General features: G+C 46.1%; 2 protein-coding genes across 2 annotated transcripts in view; both read left to right on the plus strand.

Moving 5' to 3' along the window:
* The first annotated feature begins 3,527 nt into the window (after window positions 1-3,527).
* Window positions 3,528-4,517, plus strand: LOC108102269 (males-absent on the first protein). Its single transcript, XM_017207020.1, has one exon. It carries the CDS (start codon window positions 3,528-3,530, stop codon window positions 4,515-4,517), a length of 990 nt encoding a protein of 329 aa, XP_017062509.1.
* Window positions 4,518-5,540: 1,023 nt separating this feature from the next.
* LOC108102297 (dynein axonemal heavy chain 10) overlaps window positions 5,541-20,759 on the plus strand; it is a 33,192-nt gene continuing 17,973 nt past the window's right edge. Inside the window, 23 exon segments of the mRNA XM_017207059.2 lie at window positions 5,541-6,480; window positions 6,483-6,617; window positions 7,410-7,462; window positions 7,574-7,697; window positions 7,868-7,974; window positions 8,736-8,947; window positions 9,760-9,893; window positions 10,085-10,713; window positions 11,058-11,248; window positions 11,536-12,130; window positions 12,190-12,496; window positions 12,557-12,952; window positions 13,010-13,886; window positions 13,945-14,298; window positions 14,357-14,648; window positions 14,710-14,868; window positions 16,023-16,175; window positions 16,553-16,771; window positions 16,831-16,965; window positions 18,203-18,624; window positions 18,735-18,930; window positions 19,997-20,230; window positions 20,630-20,735. Coding sequence (XP_017062548.2) covers window positions 6,033-6,480; window positions 6,483-6,617; window positions 7,410-7,462; window positions 7,574-7,697; window positions 7,868-7,974; window positions 8,736-8,947; window positions 9,760-9,893; window positions 10,085-10,713; window positions 11,058-11,248; window positions 11,536-12,130; window positions 12,190-12,496; window positions 12,557-12,952; window positions 13,010-13,886; window positions 13,945-14,298; window positions 14,357-14,648; window positions 14,710-14,868; window positions 16,023-16,175; window positions 16,553-16,771; window positions 16,831-16,965; window positions 18,203-18,624; window positions 18,735-18,930; window positions 19,997-20,230; window positions 20,630-20,735 — 6,478 coding nt within the window. The 5' untranslated portion in view covers window positions 5,541-6,032.

A 20,759-nucleotide genomic window follows, 5' to 3' on the forward strand; every position in this document is an offset into this window, starting at 1 on the left:
GATCGATAGATGCTAAAGTTACTGCACACAAACGCGGTAGTTCATTGATACTTGAACTTAGCATAACCTTTTCAAAGCAAAATACAATATTTTATCATAATTATTGCATTTCATTATTGTATTATTGTTATTATTTTGATAAAGTACTTTTCAAGGAAGTGGAACATGCGTATGAATGGCGTAAAAGCACCATGTTGACTGGTGTAATTTGCGGTCACTGCAACCACATCACACAAGCACATTCGCATGACGCAAGCTCGCATTGACCAGCGCTTTATTACTTCAAAAATGCGGCATTCGGCCGAGGCTCAAAGGGCTCGATCGAGTTCATGCCTGCGATGAGGCGAATCGCTGGCCAATTACACGGCTTTGAGGGCATCGTTTGGCATTGGCCCGCTCCTGGGGCTTCGACCCGTTAAGTATCCGCAAAGCATGCAATCTCTGCCAGTTGCTGGAATTCGGCATTGTGGCAGACAAAACAGCATCCAAATTGTTGTGGTTCCTGCTGCCCTGGCTGCCCTGGCTACCATGGCAACTAGGCCCGATGCAGGCGTCGTCTTAAAGTAGGCCCAGTTTATTAATTAACACAACCCGGCCAACTCAGATTTTGGCTTTGCATCCTGCACTTCGAATCCGTTCAGAGACGCCTGACCGCACTTGGTTCAATTCGATTCGGTTCGATTCGATTCGAGCCGGATGGCAGGATGGAACCCAGGATGCAGTGCACAATGGCATGCATATTGAAGTGCGATTGCCTGGCTTTGAGCCTGCACCTCCTGCATCAATTATGGGCATTTCAAAACTGTTTGCAACCATTTTCCAAATGTTCAGCTGGCTAAACAAAAGGCCTTGGCCCATGACCTGCTGGCTCCATGGAAACCGTTCTGCGCGGAGTCTATTAAGAGCTTTGTGCTTATCTCTACCGGACAGATCAAGGGTTAATAGGAATCGATTGGGAGCCACCTGGTGGCACGGGTTCTCACATTTTCCAGGCCGATGGTATCGAGTACTCACAAAAATATAGAAAGCAGAAAGACCTCTATTGAATCCAATTTGGTCCCTTAAAATTCAAAGGAATTGGGTTGAAAGAGGTTTTTCGAGATGGTATAGGTTTGTTTGCTTGATGTACACTTAAAAAATGAAAAAAAAAATAATATTTTTATAAACAATAAAACAATAAAATAGTTTCCCCATTTATTGTGTCACCGAATACATGACAATTTTTATAAGCCTTATATATAAAGATCTTTTGTCTTACCACTTAAATAAGGTTTCCCTTAAAGCACAAAATAAATAATCTCGACGATATCCTCAAGATATTTTCTTTCGAAGCAAATAGCTGGAAGCTTCCTTTTCGATGGGTTCTGGATGCGCAGTGCAAGATTGCAGCTACACACACACACACGCACATACCCATACACATTTGGCACTAATTATGGAGCATGGCTCCGGGCCCAGGACCTCCTTTTCATTTGACTCACCGCCTTTCTCAAAGGCACGCCCCGCATCATTTAAAAGTTATTAAGCACAAATGCAAACAGACGAAGGCACCGTTCGAGTTGTCTCGAAGCCATGGTTCTGTTTATCAAACTCGAGTGACGTAGATAAATATGCAGTGGTTGCACGGAAAGAGGGGCGGCGGGTGGTGGTCGGGTCCTGGCAGGATTCAAGCGGAAACGTAGCTACGCAAACAGAGACACTTATAGAAAAGGAACACAAACACACGCACACGCACACATATGCAGAGCGAAGTCAATAAATTCTCATTTCGCTGGATGCGTGGAATATTTCACCTGCAAACAAAGTGTGCTTCTCGCAACTCTGCGCTCCGCAGACGCAATAATAAATACAAATAAAAACATGACGCATAAAGATTACAGCCACCGCAAGCAAGAGCGTGTTGGCAAAAGGAGCCAACTCATCCAGGAGCTTCGATGGTGGAAGGCCCCCGCTGCCATCCACACACTCTCAATCCAATCTATATTAAGTATACGCACCGTTTGAACCATGCATTTTAATGATGTCTCCGTTGCCCCTGGCTCGTCACCTAATCTTTCGCCCGAACTCCTGGCCTTTCCCCCACTGTCTCCCCCCTTCCCCTCTTCCTTTCCCACCTTTCACCCACACAGCTCACCTGCTGTGACGACGTAAATGTTCATTTATTTTAATTAGTATTGAGCTGGGTTGTCCTCGCACTGGAGGATTCGATAGATCAAGGTAGCTGGATGTGACGGGGCAGAGGACGATATCGCCAAACATTTTATACACTGGCAGAAAGGGAGTCAGTTTGGGGACAATAAGATTATAGTTCTCAAAGCTTTAAATAATCCAGGTGGCATCCCTGTATTGTGGCTTGCACAGTTATCGATAACAGGCAGTAATCGTTATCAGCTAGTGTCATCCCCAATAAACAAGAGGCCACGTTTTTTGAAAATATTTTGTACGCAATAAGAATGGAGGATCAGGATAAAAATATTACCAAGTCATATGGCGGCTTTGACTCCATATTGAGCGCCGTTTCACTAATCAGAGTCGATCAGGCAAATAACGATTTAGACAGTCGATATTCCTGGGAAACAGTGTCTTTCCATAACAGTGGAGAAACTTATCCTTTATCAACGCCACAGAAGGAGAAAGGGGAAAATACAGCTTTTTCAACGCCTCAGAAGTCAGCAATAAGGGTAAAGACTGTACCAGACCTCAACGGCTTCGAAAATATGTCTTTAAATGAAGGGGTACAAAAAACTACACCACCTCAGGAGAGTTTTGAAGAGACTTCCAGGACAAATGAATTAGATTGCGATACATTTTTTAATTGGCCTTATCCGGGCGATTCTTCTCCACCGATTCAAAGTCCGATGATTTCTGAACCTACAGAAACCGCTGATAAAAATGGGTTCTACTGCGATCCATTTCACAATGGGTCTCATCAGGACATAGAAATGCCATCTTTTTCAGAGACTCCTAAAGTGGAAATGTTTTCTTTAGCATCGCCACCGCATCAAGAGGATATTGCAAAGGATTCATTAGTTTTTCTATCTTCATTGCGTCAGGATAAAATCTCAGAGATCCCGGGGATTTATAGGCCGGACACTAATGATTTTGAAAATGTGCCTAATCAGATAGAGATTCAGCAAGAAATTCTTATGAATCCCTTGGCTTCAGATTCTAGCACTAATTCTGAACAGGAAACATCCCAACAGGAAGATACTCAAAAGTCTACGGACATATCTGGGTCAGAGGCAAGTAATTATGGTAGTGAACCCAATCCCGGACTTATGCTCTCACCATCTTCTCAGGAGGATATTCCAGACATTTATCCATCGCTTGTTCAACCGCCTAGGGAGAAGGTTTTCGAAAGCCCATTAGAGGTTGACAATGGTTCCTACGAAAATCAATTTCAAACCAACAACGAAATGCTAATGACAAAGAAAAAATTAGATGATAAAATATTTTATATACTACGCGACAATGGATCCGTCCACAAGGGACACCTGCTTAAGTTTCGAAAATCAGAGAACACAGAAATGCCCAACGAATTCTACGTGCGTTACAACGATTTGGACAACAAAATGGATGCCTGGGTGGGCGAGGACCGCATTTCGGACACGCCGGAAGGTTTGGGTGGATACCAAGGTGGCAGGGAAGGCAACAAACTCACAGATGAGGAAAAGAAAAACAAGAAAAGTCAGCCGATCAGAAACATTGAAAAAGTGCAGTTCGGGCGATACGAGATCGACACTTGGTACCACAGTCCATATCCATACGAATACGGCGAGGTGCCAATTCTCTACGTTTGTGAGTTTTGCCTGAAGTACATGCGCTTGCGGGAGTCCTATGCCTATCACCTTCATGATTGCAAGCAAAGGCAACCGCCGGGCAGCCTAGTATACCGGAACGACAATATCTTCATTTTCGAGGTGGATGGCGACAAGGAGAAGCTGTACTGCCAGTGCCTCAGCCTGCTGTCCAAGCTCTTCCTGGAATACAAGAACCTGATCTACGACCCTTGTCCCTTTAAGTTTTATGTGATGTGCGTTAAGGATCAGGATGGCCACCACATGGTGGGCTACTTCGCCAAGGAAAAGGAATCGGAGATGAACTACAACTTAAACTGCCTCCTCGTTTGGCCGCCATTTCAGCGGAAGGGTTATGGAAAGCTGCTAATCGCCCTCAGCTACGAAATTTCCCGCAAGGAGGGCTTAATCGGCGGACCGGAAAAGCCGCTATCGGCTTTGGGCAGGCTTTCCTACCGCGGCTTTTGGGGCTACACACTCCTCGAGAAGCTTAAGAACCTGAGGACGAAGCAGGTGACCATTAAAAAGCTGAGTCAGTTAACTTACATCGCGGAGGAGGACATTGCCTACACTCTGGAGGCTGTGAAGCTGATGAACTACTTTAAAGGTGACCACATCATATGCACCAATCGACATATAATCGAAGCACGACTAAGCTTGCCGCAAATGAGGAAGCCAAAGTTGGTCATTAACCGCAAAGGTCTTTCCTGGAAGGTCTAACAAGTGGTCCTTAGTTACAGTAAAATATACACATAAATATAGATTCAAGAATAGCTTACTATTAATAAGAAATTTTAAGATTGATTCTCAGGAAATGTATTATTTTTTGTTATTTAATCCATCAAAAGATAATAAAAGATGCAGCTCCACAGAGTTTGTCCATTGATTTTTTTTCTGTGCACCTAAGACGGTCTATTAAAAAACACATTAGAGAGATAACAAATTTTCAAGGCCTGTGGGTGCAGGTAAAATCTTGGAATTAATGAAAAATCAATGACATCCCTTGGAATGGATTTCTAGAGCACATTACTATTGGCTGCCAACTTTGATTGCGCAACTTTGATGGCAGCAGCGCGGGATATGCACTTTAAGTGGAGTCAGTCGGTTGTTAAGCAATTTCAGAGCTGGTAAAGTTGACTTTTGCACTTGCACTACTTAGCCCGTGGCCCGCAAGGCAGCCCACTTTCTGTTCCAAGGGCCACTCACTTTGCCGTGTTGACGGTGCCGAGTAAATATTTCCATTTATGCCCCTATACAGTTATTGAGCCAGCGACCACGTACCCCGGTCCCTGGGCTGCGGGGCTACTTGACCCGGAGTCCTGGCAACTGCGAAAGTCCCTGGCACGTTGCTAATGTGCATAGCCATTAAGTCGGGGCTGCGTGTTTTGTTTACGCAACGCCGAGAGCTCCATAACTTGGCAGGGGGTTTTCAGAGAGGCAACACAATACTGTGGCATTGCCATTCGACTGTTGCATGTTGCAAGTGTGGCTGACAGGTAGGAAAAAGAGGCGGGGCCTTGCTGCAGAAAATTACATTAAATCGGCTGGCTGGTGGGTGTGTGAGGGAGTTGGTAGGTTGCCCTAACAACAACTAGTCAAGGTAACGCGGTAATAACCGGGAAATGGAATCAAAACAAGCAGCATAAACATTTTCAACGGCGCTGGCTGGATTCGAATTCGACAGCTTTAATCAAAGCAAACCCCTGCTATATTTTCGTCGGGGAAATGGAATATACTTTCACCAAACGCTGTTAACAAATTGTGTAGCTGGATAGTGTGGGCGAAAAGGAAACATTTCAAGGCGTTCCTATTTGGTTTTAGACGGGCTGGCAGTGCTGCCGCTTTGGCATCGGCCATCGCCGCAACTGTTGTCCTGGGATACACAAAAGGATTTGCAGACGCCCAGGACGCGGGAGTAAATACAACAGCGCCAGCACATCGCGGCGGAAGCGAAACCGAACTGCACAGCGGCAGTTGAAATTGATTGAAAGAACAACAAAAACGGAAAGGTGGGTTGGCTGAGCATCCAAGTGCGGAGCGCGGGATTCCTGCCTGTAACCAGAAATCCTGCGAAATCAAGGCAAACGTTTGATGTGCAGCCGCGCGAAGACGCCGACGTGGCAGCCAAACAACCGAAAGAGAGCAAGCAAAAGGACCCCGAAAACCACTCCTCCACCCTTGAAGCCCACTTGTTCATCTACCTTCAAGGACCTATTCAAATAAGCACAGACCGCCATGTCGCAGACCCAATTCGAAACCGGCTCGGATAGTGTCGATGCCCCGCCGGAATCCTTCAGCACCGACGAACCACGAGTCGTGTGGCTGAAGACGATTATTTCCAATTTGCTGGGAGTTTTCGAGCCCAAATACGTGAATGCCACGATCAACAAATGTATGCCCGCCGTGGACGCTTTCTTTCAGCGACGCTACGAAAGCCAGAAGGATCTGGAATACGTCGTCCTGTTCTTTTGGCGCACCTTTTACGACAAACTAATCGAGGAGGAGATAACCGTGCTGGAGGAGGTGCCACGTCCACCGCCGACAGTGCCCGACAAGAAGGGCAAGGGCAAAAAGAAGGGTGATGCTCGAATGGCGGGTGGAAAGTCCGCTGGCAAAGCCGGAGCAGCTGCAGGAGCAGCCGGAAAAGGACGCAAGAAGGCAGGACAGGAGCCAGCGGCTCCGCCTCCGGCGGAGATCAGGAACACATCGAGGAGGCCAACACAGGCGGAGAAACCACAGATGCTGAGGTAGAAGGCGAAATGGAGGGCGAGGAGGAGGCCACCGTCGCCGGCAGTGGCAAGAGCTCCGCCAGATCCAGACGTGAGTATATTAAAGTTTTGGATAGATTCAACAAGATACATTTACACAAAAACTTATTTAACCAGTTATTTAGAAACATATGTATTGTAAAAATGTTTGCTAATCAAAGCTCTTAAGCCATTTAAATTTGAAGAGGGACTTTACTTCCACTGTTTTAAAATGTATGGTAGTTCGTAAATATTATTGTACCGGGAAACTTTCCGCATTACTTTGCTTTTTATCAACCACTTAATATACATTTATACCCCCTCTAATATTTTCAGCCAGCTCTGATACGGAAAACGGTAAATATGATGCATTGCGCGAGTTTCCTTTGTTTCTGTCCAACGATTTTAATTTCAAAAGTTTCAGTTTTTCGGCTTTTCCTCTTTCATTTCACCCAGCCTTCTCCATTTTGCGATGCATAAATTTTTAGCCCGTCCAACTTGATATCAAACGAAAATCTTGGTCCACACTTTGATTCGCGCTGCCCACTTCACATCATAAATATTTAAGGGCCTCATTTTCGTTTTCCCGGCTGAAATTCATTTCTTTTGTAACTTTTAATTTGAATCACCCACCCCAAACAGCCGCCCGTCCAACTCATTTGATTTTCCATTGCCTGGTGCAAAGATAAGAGCAAAGTTTCGCGGCTCATTCATTGCATTTAAATGGAAGCGCGCAACTTGCCACAATGCAAATTCCAACCCATCAATCTCAATCACAATCGTAATCGCGGAGCGGCATTCGCTTACTCCGATTTGACACGCCCATTTTCGCACCCTCCGCTAATGCACTCCCCCCATTTCCTAGGCTCCAAAAAGAAGAAGAAGCCGAGCTATGTCCCAGTTTACGTGGAAGTGAAGGTGAGTACTGTGTGAACAAAGCTAATTGAAAGGCACAAAGGATGTGCAAGAGGTCCCTGATTTAAATAGAAGGTGATGTAATAAAGTTGGTAAATTTTTAAAAAATTACAGAAACTAGTTCCTGCGTACGTGCAGACGCCACAAATTCATTGCCACTTCGGACAGATGGAGTCCGAGGATCTCGACCCGAAAATAAAATACACCTACATAGTGCGGAAGAACAGGAGGGAGATACGTGAGTACTTCTTATAAAATACTCTATATTTAACATAAGATTTGGATAGGTATAAGTAAATCAAATTTCTGTCAACAAAGCAAATAAATTTAAAATCCGCTTTTAATGAGTTTTTTCATATCCCATTATTTTTGCCATCCCTTTAATTTCCCAACTTAATGTCTTTTCAGCCTGGTTCAATGAGATACCGACTTGCTTCGCACAAATGCCGCTGTACTTTCTGATTGGAACCGTTCGGGGCTCACTCATCAACTCACTGCGCGATGACTTAAACTTGGTGAGGCTCCTTAGTTAGAACCCCTTCGCACTCCCCCGTAATCGGACATTAAAAGACGCATCGACAGAACCAAAATCACTCAAATTTGCACCCGATTCGCTCATTTCACACACCATAAAACGTTGTTCGATCAATCAAGGACTTTAAGGCCGGTTCGCCATTGTTTCAAGCTATCGCTCCTTTGTCCGCTGCGTGTCCTTTCGTCCTGAAGTCCGCTCTCCGACCGCAAAGCAAAATGTTGTGACGAATTGTAATTAATTCCCGAAACAAGGCAGTCATCTATCAAAATGCCCGCTGTGCCGCAAGATTTTTCCGCTTGACTGCATCGCTCGGTGGAGCTGTGAGAGGATTTCGGGTAGAGGGTGGTGGGTAGTGGGTGGCTTATGGTGCTTTGGGCGGCCGGTGGTGCGTAGGGCCATCACGCCCACTGAACCGAGCCTTAAGCGGTGACCGCCAACGCAAATTGCTTCATCATAGCTTCAAAACGGGCTGCGGTTTCCATTAGGCTGCCGCCCAAGACTTTGGCCTTGCGATTCTGCGGTCCGCAAAGTGGGTGGTTGCCTTAATATTAGCTTTGCATAGAAATAAATTGGAAAATAAGTTTTCGGCGAATCGGCCAATGGGGCGAATCAATTAGAAAGTCTACACAGACCGCAGGCCGGCAATATCCTGGCACTCCATCTTTTAGACCATTGTACATGTGCATTTGTTTTCCCACTCCTCACGCTCTTTTTTCCCTATTTTTTTTTAACCCACACCAGGTTTACAAGAGCGCCATTCAATTTCAATTTCGCGAACCGGCCACAGCGGACAGCCAGCAAATGGACAGTTATGAGGGGCAGGCCGCAGGATCCGGAGGAGGAGCGGGCGATGCCGGCGAGGATATATCCAGCGAGGCCAAGGAATCGGGACCGGGTCTATTGGAGCTATCCAAACCATCGGAATTTCGTTTGAGAGCGCTTAAACAACAAAAGTATTTAACTTTTAACAAAGGCAGAGAGCGGCATTCGTTGCTCCGCTGGCTTCTGGGCAAAAATCGGGGCCGGGTTTATTGGTTTCCAGCTGCTGGAGTGGAGGAGTGACTGGAACTGGCTATGGCTCTGGCTACGATTGTGAATGTTGGCTTTCTTTCGCCCCTTTCTCTGCTCCTTTTTTCCTGTTCAGATTTTTTTGGTGCAAATTTTTTGTTTGCCTTTGTTTTGCGCTTATCGCTGGTTACCATCGGTTGCCACAGTTGCCTTTTCCCCCTTCCCCGCGGCTGCAGGGAACCAGAACCCTTTTCGCACATAAATTACAGCGCATCCGATAAGAAATTTTTATTTTTAATCGGATTTCATGCTACCATCAACGGCGCCGTTCTCCGTTGTCGTCGGTGTGCTGGCCCTCGTTGTTGTTTTCTGGCCAGTTTTCCATTTGTTTGGCAGGCAGCATTTATGGCACATCCTGGCGCGCCTCATTCATCCTTGCATTGGCCTTTCATTGCCGCCTCGCGAATGCCACTTGACCGCCACAGTTAAAATTTTCCCCTTTCATTGCCGGCATCTTTTTTTTGTTTTGCCTTTTCTGCCGTGCAGATTAAAAAATGCCAACGCAGGAGGAGTTGGGTTCATGTCCATGTCCAGCGGAGTATCCTTTGTTACGCTTTGTATTTGTTGCTCATTTTGCTTATCGGGAGCCTTTCATTACGCTTTGTGTTAATTTTGCATGCTACTGGCTACTGGCCACTGGCCGCCGTTAATTGTGTTTGTTTGTTTATTTGCCACTCTCTCCGATCCTTTTCGGCAGGAAGAAGAAGCACGCCGAGGCGGCTGCCAAAAAGGCGAAGGCCCAGAAACCGGAGGGAGAACCCACAGAGGAAGACGAGGAAGGCGACGCCCACAAAATCGACGCCGCCCATTTATCGTCGTCCGAAGAAGAGGGTAATTAGATATTAAAAAAAAAAAAACTAAAAACATTGCATTCATTCATTCAATCATTCATTCATTCATCAGATATCGTGAAGTAAGGATCCTACAAATTATCCTTTTAATTAGAGTCCTTAGATTTCAATAGAGTTATAATATTTCAAAAAATTTATACTTTTAGTTACTTACCGCACTTTTCTTTGCAGTGGAAGTGAAGGTCGAAAAGCTGACGATTGCCCAGCGTTGGGAGAAAATGCTCACTGAGACGAAGGCCAAAGTGGAGGCCGAACACGCCGCCGAGGAGGTCACGCCCCCAAAAATCACGCCCATCCAGAGACGGATACTAAAAGAAATCGAGGAGTTCCAGAGCGAAATCACCTGGACCATCAACCACATTGTCTGGGCCTTCAGCTTGCCCTCGTCCTACATACTTCCTGGTCAGGAGGAGACCGAGTTCGAGGACGCCATCATCCGAGTGCCAGTCGATCCCAAGCGATTGGATCTGGTGATCACCTACACTCAGCAGCAACTTGAGGAGATCGTCGACGGTTGGATCAAATACCTCAAGAAGACAATGAAATCTTTGACTGATGCCAAGCTGGATGATTTCACTCCGATGGCCGAGCATCGATATTGGCACAAAATGGAGGTGGAACTCTACGGCACTTTGGAGCAGTTGAAAACTGAATTCGTGGTGGCTGTACTTCAAAGACTTACTGATGACAATTCCCCGGTTCTGGCCGAGTGGCAAAACGTTTTGGAGAAAACAGAAGCTCGCTTTAAGTTGGCCAAGGAGAACTCCGATTACTTAGGTACCATCATAGACTATCTGGAGGTGAGTGTATTCGATTTTTGTGGTGCTGTAATGAGTATTAGTTTTTGATAAGTCAAAGGAAAGTTTGCTTTAGTTACTTACCCTAACAATTTCTTAACGGTTTCCGGTTACAAAAACAGTTTTAATTAATCGGAAACAGGGTTGATATGTACTTATAGGCAAAGCAAACACAAATTTGAAAAGAGTGGCAACTCTTAAGTTTTTGACACCATAAATTTTGGTTCCCTTTGGAACCCAAACCTTACAGTCATTATTTTGAGAGGCATTTTTAATAATTAATATTTCATGCAAGAAATATGCACAAAAAAGACTAATAATTTTTCGTTTCTTTATGTACCCACCAGAAAGTGCGCAGCTATGAGAGCTTCAAGATGGTGGTGCTCCAGATCCCCAACATCATGGTTGGGCTGCGCCACATCTGGACCATGTCCAGCCACTTTTGCCGGGATCCCGAGATGCAGGTCTTGCTCTGCCAGATCTCCAATGTGTTCGTTCAGAAGGTGAAGAGCATCATCAACTTCGAGAACATATTCAAGTAAGTCGCTTTCCACAGAGCTACGAGTTAGTTTTTTTTAAATTTAATTAGAGGTGGGCGCGTGAGTGGGCTGCTTATGCATGACAAATGTAACGAAAAAAATGTATCGTTAAAAACCCATAAAATTTTGAATTACAACATTTTCGACCTACAACTGATTCCGATATATCCACAACCGACTTTAAAAAATTTATTTTAATTTGAACCGCCTATAAGCCACAAATTTGGGGAATCAAATAGGGGAACTGTTCTTAAATTTGAATACTAATTTTATTCCCCGTTGACAGGTACTCGGCAACCTACACCTACGAGACGGCCACCAACTGTGCCAATTTACTGCGCTGCTGGAAGCAGGCCTACAAGCTCAGTCGCCAGCACATCGAGGATTCGGGGGCAGGATCCCGTTGGGAATTCGACAGCGTGGCGCTCTTCAACGAGGTCAATCACATCCATCGCGTGGCCGTGGACATTGCCTATGTGGGTCGGGTGTTCGTCCAGTATGAGAATCTTTTTGGACATCGGCTAAAGGCCTGCATTGCGGATCCTTCAATTGTGGACAATTTGATGCGTAAGGTCTACCGTATGCTCGATGATTTGATCAAGAGCGTGGACTACGACATGTTCAGGCCAGGAAACTGGGAGAACTGGGAGTACTCTCTGGAGATGTTCAACAAGCGGCTGGACAACGTTGAGAACGAGGCCAAGAATGTGATCGACCAGAGCATCAATTCGCTGCTGTCTTCTGAAAAAGGCCTCGATCTGATCATCAATGCCATGAACATCGATACGAGACAAGGACTCCAAGAGTTTGTGTCCACCAAACACGAGAACCTACTGCGATTCTTTGTTACTGAGATTAATGCTGTAGAGCGGGTGTTTACGGTAGGTTAAGGTGGATAGCTTTCTGAAAAATCTGATTTCTATAACCTTTCTTTACCCAGAAATTGAAAAAGTCACCGCCCATGGCAAAACATCAGCCGGCCAAAATAAGCGCCATTTTCTGGGCCCGCCTGCTTGGCAAAAAGCTCAAGACCTCTGTGCTGGCATTCAAAAGGGTGGAAGATGAGCCCGCTATTAAAAATAGCTTCCTTAAGCGCAGTTCCTTTAAGCAGTACTTCGAGTTGATGACGGTAATGTTCCAGTTTGAGAAGGTGCTCTTCGAGAACTTTATCCAGACCGCCACGTACCTCGTGAACACGACGAACCGATCGAATGTGCTAAGTATTCGAATATGCAAGGAAGCTACTAGTAAGGATTACCACGAAAATACATTTGAGAACCTTATCAAGTAATTTGTTTTTCCCATAGTGGCCTATATCTCTGAAGCCGTTCAAACCCTGAAGGCAAAACCCCGGGAAATTCAGACTAGCGGCGGTTCCAAGCGTGTAACTCCCGTGAAATCGAATCTTGCGCAGCTTCAGTCAAAAGCCTCCAGTGCCTTTAGTTTAGCCGAATCGGTGATAACAGAACTCAGTTCTTCGTCCGAGGATGAGGCCTTGGCGGTGGGCGACACATCTCAAAAGAAGCTAATGTGCCGCATCAACCGACTGACCGTTTTAGTGGCCATGATCATGTGGATGCTCAGCAGTACGCGAAAGGCCAACATACAACTGCAGGAGTGTATATCCTTTATCAAAATGGTCAAGGAAAAGAAACCCAAAGATGTCACGCTTATGGATAAGCACTGTGTGAGGACCTGCGAATGTGAGTTATGGGGGCATATAATAATTTTTAAGTTTAATCAATTGACTTTTATTTAAGTGCTACAACGTGCCGAGTCACAGTATCTGTTGCCCATTTGGCGCGAATTGGTGGAGGACAAGACCCTGATCGAGTATGACATGGACTTTGTCGTCAATCTAAAGCGCGATGTATTCGATGTTCTGTTCGAGGCCCAGCAATTTGAGCACCTGGGCTTCACACTTCCCACTGTGCTGCGTACGGCGATCATGAAGAAGGATCTGCTCTTCAAGGACTTCGAAAGGATGAGCGAAGTGATCGAGAAGTACAGGGCGATTATCAGCAACCTCTCGATGTCCGAGGTGATCTTCCTCCGGGGCCACATTTATGACACGGAGCTCTTCATCCAAATGGGAGTGGGGCGCTACACTTGGACCTCCTTTAACATAGGCAAATTCTGCGATCAAATCAATTCGCAGCTCCGTAAGCTCACTTCTATAGTCTCGCAAATCAACTTTATTCGCCTGGATCTGCGATCTCGCATTGATATGATAAAGAGCTACAATTTGTTTAACCTTGATGAAGAACTCAAGGGTGAGAGAAAATCGATTACCTCGGAACTATCCGAGAGCATGCAGGAGCAAAAGAATACGTCGAGAGGGTTCAAATCCACGACTGGCGGAACTGTGACTATGTTCACTGTCGAAAAGGCGGTGCCCGCAGAGGAAATGGCAGAGCAAATCTGTGGGTCGGGCATTTATCCCTGTCAGGGATATTTCGAACTGCTGGAGGCCTCGCGCAATCGGAAGGCGGCGCAGATGAAAAAACTTTACGATTCCCTGGGTCCAGTGTTGGTCAAGTTGGAGAGCTTGGTACTCGGAACATTTTCGGGCAGATCGGACCGAATGAAAACCTACTATGAATTCTGGGAAGAAGAGACATACAAGTGCATTGTTGAGTAAGAATTGGTTAGGGGTTTTCTATACTTGTTGTTCTATTAACCTGTTTCTTTTAAGCATGACATATCAGAATCTCAAGTGCTTTATAAACCGACTACTCTCCGATAAACCCATGTTTGAGGTCAACGCTGTGCTTCTAATGTCCGAGATCGTTTTAGAACCTTCAGTTCAGGAGCTGCAGAACACCATAGTAACTGCCACTAAAGACTACATCTCGAGGATGAAAATGTTTACACGCTGGATGACCGGAACGTGCATCGCCTGTCCTCTTGTGGAAATGGGCAAAGCGTTCAAGTACAACTACACCTACTATGAGGACGTTATCCAGATAAAAGCCATTGTGGATTTGGTCATAAACATACACGATTTGGCTGTTAAAGTAGCCAACGAAGCTAGGTGTTTTGTGTCTCAGTAAGATCGCAATAAGAAGCAGAAGAAAGCAGTCAAATTAATGCACCCTGTTCCTCAGATTTCGCAAGTACTTCAATCTGTGGGCCTTCGAGAAAGGCTACATCTGCCAAAAGTTCCTGGAGAAGCAGGTGACGCTCATCGAAATCGATGAGAAATTTACATTTTACTCGTCCATTGTGGAAACGCTGGCCAACACCCGCAAGTACCAGGACATCAAGTGTGTGCGCATAAATTTGCAGCCTCTGCTGGAGAGCATAACGCAGCATGCCCAGGATTGGTGCACCACACTTGGCGAGGAGCTGTTGCGCCATGTGAACGACAACATGAGGGCCATGCGTAACGAAATCAAAGTGAGTCTGGCTTCTGTAAGATTTCACAACCTCCCTGCTAATCCTTGCAAATATGCGGCAGACCCTCAGCCTGAACCTCAACAAGACCACACGCGAGCTGGAGGACTTCAAGCTGGTCATGACCACCATTGCCACGGTGCAGTCGACGACATTGTCCAACGAGCAGAAAATCCACGAAATGCAAGAGACCTTCACCATTCTCAGCGAGCACAAAATCATGGTGAGAAACGTCTACTATTTTTCGATTTTTATCTCGAAGATCGGGCTGATTTGATTCAATTTCGCCGTGCATTTTCGCAACCCAATCCAATCCCTCTAATAGCTGCACATCCCTTCCGTTTAATGAAAGTTGCTTAAGTCTGCCAACCATGGCGCTTATTTGTGTATTCAAATGAGCAGTTTTACAAAAATCCCATCGAAATCCCAGCCGAGCTGGACTGAGACCACTGTCACTGTTTCTATTTCTGTTTACATATGCATATTCGGCGGTCGGTCTGGTTGGGCCAGAGCCATTTGGAAATGGCTTTCCGCTTTTTGGCGCAACCACCGCACAAATGGTTACGTAAATGCAGCTGCAGCAGCAGCAGCAGCACCAGCAACAGGACTATCCGGACCAAAGTCCATAGTCCAGATTAGGACCACTGCTGCGTATCCCCGAATCTCCGTCTGTGTCTGTGTGCTGGCCATTTTGGGATCCGTTCGCTTCGTTTCGGTTCGGTCCGTTCATTTATTGATGGCATTCCGTTGCGGCGGCGACGTCGCTTAGCTTTGGCCAGACAAAACGGAATTAACTTGCATTTTATATAAATTAATGAACGAATGAATGCATACAGCCAGTGCCAGGCACTGTGTAATATATGTACAGACGGGGAGAAACAAATAGTTGTTTTCTTTTTTAATGATAATTTATATCTTTATCGCCAATGTTTTCATTTAGAAAATTCCATATGATATAATGTTTCTTATAACACTTAACATATATATTGAACAGTAATTACTTTAAAAAAGGAGTGAAAGTAACATTACTTCTATAGATCAGTGTTTCAATTTCTATAAATTGATTTTGCTATTTTTGTGACCTCACCTGTATATATTGGCATTGCAATTGCTCGAAAGGGCAAATGAAAATTTATGCGGTGGCGGCCCTGAAAGCTATGCTATACTTTTTTCCTCTGCCTTTGTTGGCTGTGCATTCTGGACTGTTGGTTGTGGGTTAAAAGAGCGGGGGTTTGAACACCATGCTGGTCGTTAGTGAATTTCGGCACTTTCATGATTATTATTTGCACTCAGCTATAATTGAAGGGCACTGCTTAATTTTTATGTGCGTTGTGTTTATATTTCGAGTCGCAATTTAATTCGCATCCGCCTTTGCAGTTCCCCTACGAGGACATGCTGATGGCCCACCACCTGGAGAAGCGCTGGAAGAGGTTGTTCCTGTCGGCCTTGTATCGCTACGAGAAGCTGCAACCAATTAAGCAGAAATTCGCCGACATGACTTCCGTCGAAATCGATGAGTTCTGCGATGATGTAAGTTGTCGAAGGAAAAGGAAGTCCCCTTGGGCCGGGGAGGTCCTTCCTCTGGGGCGCGGCAATGGGATTAGGGCTGGGGGCTGCGCTGCCGACTTTGCATTTCCGCTATTTTGCGTTCTTTCTCTGCAGTTCTGTTTTGTTTCCTCCCATTATTATTTCCTTTCAATGGCATTTTAATTGGATTTTTCCGCGCGCTCAACCATTATTGTCAATTGTTGGCGGCGAGGGCTCTGCTGTCGTCAGCGTAAAATGAATTAACTTGAAGTGTTTATCATTTGAATTAGAGCGCAAGTCGGATGTGGTGTGGGGTCAGGAAAAAAGAGTCCCTTGCTGCTTCTGCATGCTGCACTAACCACGTTCACTTTTCCTGTCAGCTGGGCGAGTTTATCAAGGACTACGATGAGAACGGGCCAGGATCCGTGGGTGCCGAACTGGAGCGAGGTGTGCGTCTGATGGATCCCTATGGGCAGAAAATCGCCGAGCGAGAAGCTCGACGGGAAGAATTGGCCAACGCAGAGAGGCTATTTGATATGGCCATGGTGGACTACCACGAGTTTGCCCGGGTGCAAACGGAGTTCGAGGGTTTGCAGCAGGTTGGTTCTCAAAAACGTTCTTTACTCTCAAGATAATTTCCATTATTGTCCACTTGCAGCTGTACAAACTCTACAAGGCGCAGAAATTCGCTCGCGAGGGCTGGGGCAAGACCTTGTGGGCCGATCTGGATCCCAATGTGCTGACCGAGGGCGTTGAGAGCTATCTGAAGGAGTTCCGGAAATTGACCAAGCCGGTAAGCTTCTCCGGGGAGCGGCAAACTTTGCCAATTAAACAAAGTTTTTCGGCCTGCTTGGATTTTCATAAAATTACACAGACGCCTCGGAACAACAAAAGCAAAATACTTCTGAACTGTGAACTCGATGTGGATGGAAGGGCGTCTTATGATGCCACTTTAAAAGCGAAAGCATGTCGGGCTATTCGAATCCAGAAAAGAATATCCCACATTATTAGAAAAGTCTGGGGTTCCAGTTCGCTGACTTTCTAAAGAGAACGAAGGCGGGGAACAATTCAACTGATTGCCCTTTGCCTGCTGGGTATTTCTGATTTCCATACCTGAGCGTTTTATGGTTCTCCTCGAGCCTTAGTTAAGCAAGAAATGAGAATTTTCTGGCCACGCCTCGCAGCGACACAATTTTGCACCTAAACTGATTATGACAAATTGATTTATTTACTTCACTAACAAGTTTTTGAGGAATTTCGCTGGCCGGGCCAAAACTTTGTTGCAGCCAAAACTTTTCGCCATCGCCCATACAAATGAAGTGGGCGTTTTCTCCCTGAAGGGGCGTGGGAAAAGGGGGAGTAGTGAGAGGTTTGTAGTAACCCACCACCATAACTCCGGCGTAGATTAGTATGGAAAATATTTGAAATCGCGGCGATTAATATAAATAGCGTAGAGGCGCAAACAAATTTGAATATAATCATACGACACGCACATATTTTAATGCAGTTTTATCGCGCATAATTTCAAATGCCAGACCCTAAAGCACAAACTACCGAGAGGCTCTACATAATCAGCGTGCTAAAATGTAAATCAATTTGTTCAATATTGAAAATAATTAAAATGCCAGCGGGCTGTCCATGTCGTCGCTCCTTTCCCCGCCGCATACTTTGTCCCTCGTCCTGGCCACCGACTTGTTGACAGTGTTGCTGCCTCTGATGCTGCTGCTGCTGCTGCTGTTGTTGCTATTTCAATTTATGTCCCTGAATGGTCTGCAGTGCCATGCATTTTGCATGTGCAAACAAACGGCGTGCAAACAGAATGCGCTTTTTGGGTAAAAGCAACGATGGTGGCAGCGCAGCTAAAGCACAACCGAGACCCGAAAACCACTCGCCACAGGACGCGCGTTCGTCATAATTCAATGGGGGCGACCACAGGCGACAACCGCACTATTGTTTCAGCTGATTTTCGCCAGCTAACTAACTAACCGACCAACCGCCCCACCTCTCCCAATGGGAATTTCTCGCTGCAGGTGCGCACGCTGCCAGTTGGCGTGCAGCTGGAGATCCACATGAAGCAGTTCAAGGGCACCGTGCCCCTGATGGTCAGCCTCAAGCACGAGGCCCTGCGCGAGCGCCACTGGCTGCAGTTGATGGAGAAGACCGGCCAGTACTTCGACATGTCGCCGGCCCGCTTCACGTTGGAGAACATGTTCGCGATGCAGCTGCACAAGTATCAAGACATCGCCGAGCAGATCCTGACCAACGCCATCAAGGAGCTGCAAATCGAGCGGGGTGTCCAGGCCGTCATCGAGACCTGGGCCACGATGGCCTTCAAGACCTTCAAGCACTACAAGGGCATGGAGGACCGCGGCTGGGTTCTGGGGCCAGTGGACGAGATCATGCAGGTGCTCGAGGACAACGCCATGAACCTGCAGTCCATGGGAGCGAGTCAGTGAGTAAATTGCTTCCAGCAGCCCTTTAATGTTAATAAGCATGTGCAAGATAAACAAGTTTGTTTAGATTGAAGAGTCTTCTCGAGTAGTAACCCCATCTAATCCACAGATTTATTGGGCCTTTTCTGGAGACGGTGAACAAGTGGGAGCGGACCTTGGCCCTCATCTCGGAGATCATCGACGAATGGCTGGTGGTGCAGCGCAAGTGGCTCTATCTGGAGGGCATCTTCATTGGCGGCGACATTCGCACCCAGCTGCCGGAGGAGGCGCGGAAATTCGATGACATTGACAAGTCGTACCGCAGGGTGAGTAATCCGGGCTATTTGCCTGTTCTGGTTGTTTGCCTCGGTTATTGGGTTGTTTGGCCACCGAAAGGCTGTGCCGGAAAGCACACTTAGTATCTGCTACAATTTATTTGAGTTGATTTAATGTGTGCCGACAATATGGCGACTCCTTACTTAACGGTAAACATAATACGCATGCAAACGACTGCCTTTGTGTATGCGTAATTGTGTAGTCGAACCCACACACACACACACACACTCACACACACACTCCAGAACTCGGAAATATCCCAGAAGTAGGAGCAGGAGCAGGAGCACATCACATCACACATACGCAACGTAAGCCCGAGCTGTGTTTACAAATGCCAAGCACTTTCACCTTCCACTACTGACTGCTGCCTGCTGCCTCCTGCATGTACGACTGTATGGGAATACGGGCTTTCCGGGTTCCGGGGTGACCTTCGTGTGTGGATAGATTTGTGTTTGTGTTTGGCGCTTAACTTCACTTAACCTTGCCAGCCACTGGCTTCCTTCGTTTGCTTTACGTTTCATTTGTAACATTTGCCGCCATATTTGATGCCATTTGTGAAATGATTTATTATTTTGATTTGCTCTCGACACTCGTGTTGAGTTCCATACACTCCGATGAAGAGTGCCTCTTATTAGGCTTGACCGACTTCCAGATCCTTAAAATGTATTGTGCCACTTAGGGCTTCAACTTGCTTCACCAACTAAGAGTGTAATTAAACGTTGAGTGGGTTCGACTAACTTTCCAGTTAAGTGCAGGCTGTAAAGTTCCCTTTCAATAAGTATAATATTATTAAACATGTTGTTACCAGTCAAATAAACAAGGGAAATCTAATGGCAAATCACTTTTATAACAAAAGAACTAATTTGTAGAATATAATACAATATTATCCGATAGAGCACTCAAAGTGCCGCATCTCGGGGATTGTTTCCTTTCCTACTTGCCCCTAATATGTTTGATTGTGTTTCGGGTTGGTCGTTGCGCTCATTGCCTTTCATAATAATTTACTGCCCCGACTGGCGATGCCGCTTCCTGCTACATCTTCCTCTTCCATTGCAGATCATGGTCGATTGTGCCAAAAATCCGTTAGTGGTGCCATTCTGCACACTGCCGGGTCGCTTAGTGGAAATACAGGGCCTGGGCATTGGCTTGGAAAATTGTCAGAAGTCGTTAAACGAATATTTGGACTCGAAGCGTCGCATTTTCCCGCGTTTCTATTTCATATCCACCGATGAGCTGCTCTCGATCCTGGGCAGCAGTGAGCCATCTGCAGTGCAGAACCACATCATTAAGGTGGGTAAATCGGGCGGGGTTACGCCCCCAAGTTTCTGGGCGGTCTCCATCTTCGAGCTGCTCTCGTGGTGGTTATGTTGGTGGTGGTGGTGACAACAACAGATTTGCCAAACTGCCAGCGACATTATTTTTATGTACAACCCGGCGAGTGTGTATACTCGTACACACACACACACACACACACACACATGTATGCGGAGAGTCTTGCCATAAAAGTTAATGTCACTGTTTATTCGTTCTGGCCAATGTCCATGGCGGAAATTACGCCAATTTCTGCAACACATGCATGGCTCTCCACCACTCGCCTGGGCCGTGGTAAATTTTTATGAATTTATTTGGCTTATAAATAATATTTTATTCCTCTTTTCCATCCGTTTGCATTGATTTTGCAATTTTCAGATGTACGACAACATCAAGTCGCTGCGCCTGGTGAAGGAGGGCAGCCAGACGATTGTTACCGCCATGATTTCCAGCGAGGGCGAGGTCATGGAGTTTCGGCACTCCGGTAGGTACTTACTATCCTGAACTC

This window comes from Drosophila ficusphila, unplaced genomic scaffold, assembly GCF_018152265.1.
Source record: "Drosophila ficusphila isolate 14025-0441.05 unplaced genomic scaffold, ASM1815226v1 contig_791, whole genome shotgun sequence".
Lineage (NCBI taxonomy): Eukaryota > Metazoa > Arthropoda > Insecta > Diptera > Drosophilidae > Drosophila > Drosophila ficusphila.

Excerpts from the sequence above, each read along its gene's own strand:
- LOC108102269 (XM_017207020.1), top strand. The coding sequence starts at position 3,528 with ATGCCCAACGAATTCTACGTGCGTTACAACGATTTGGACAACAAAATG.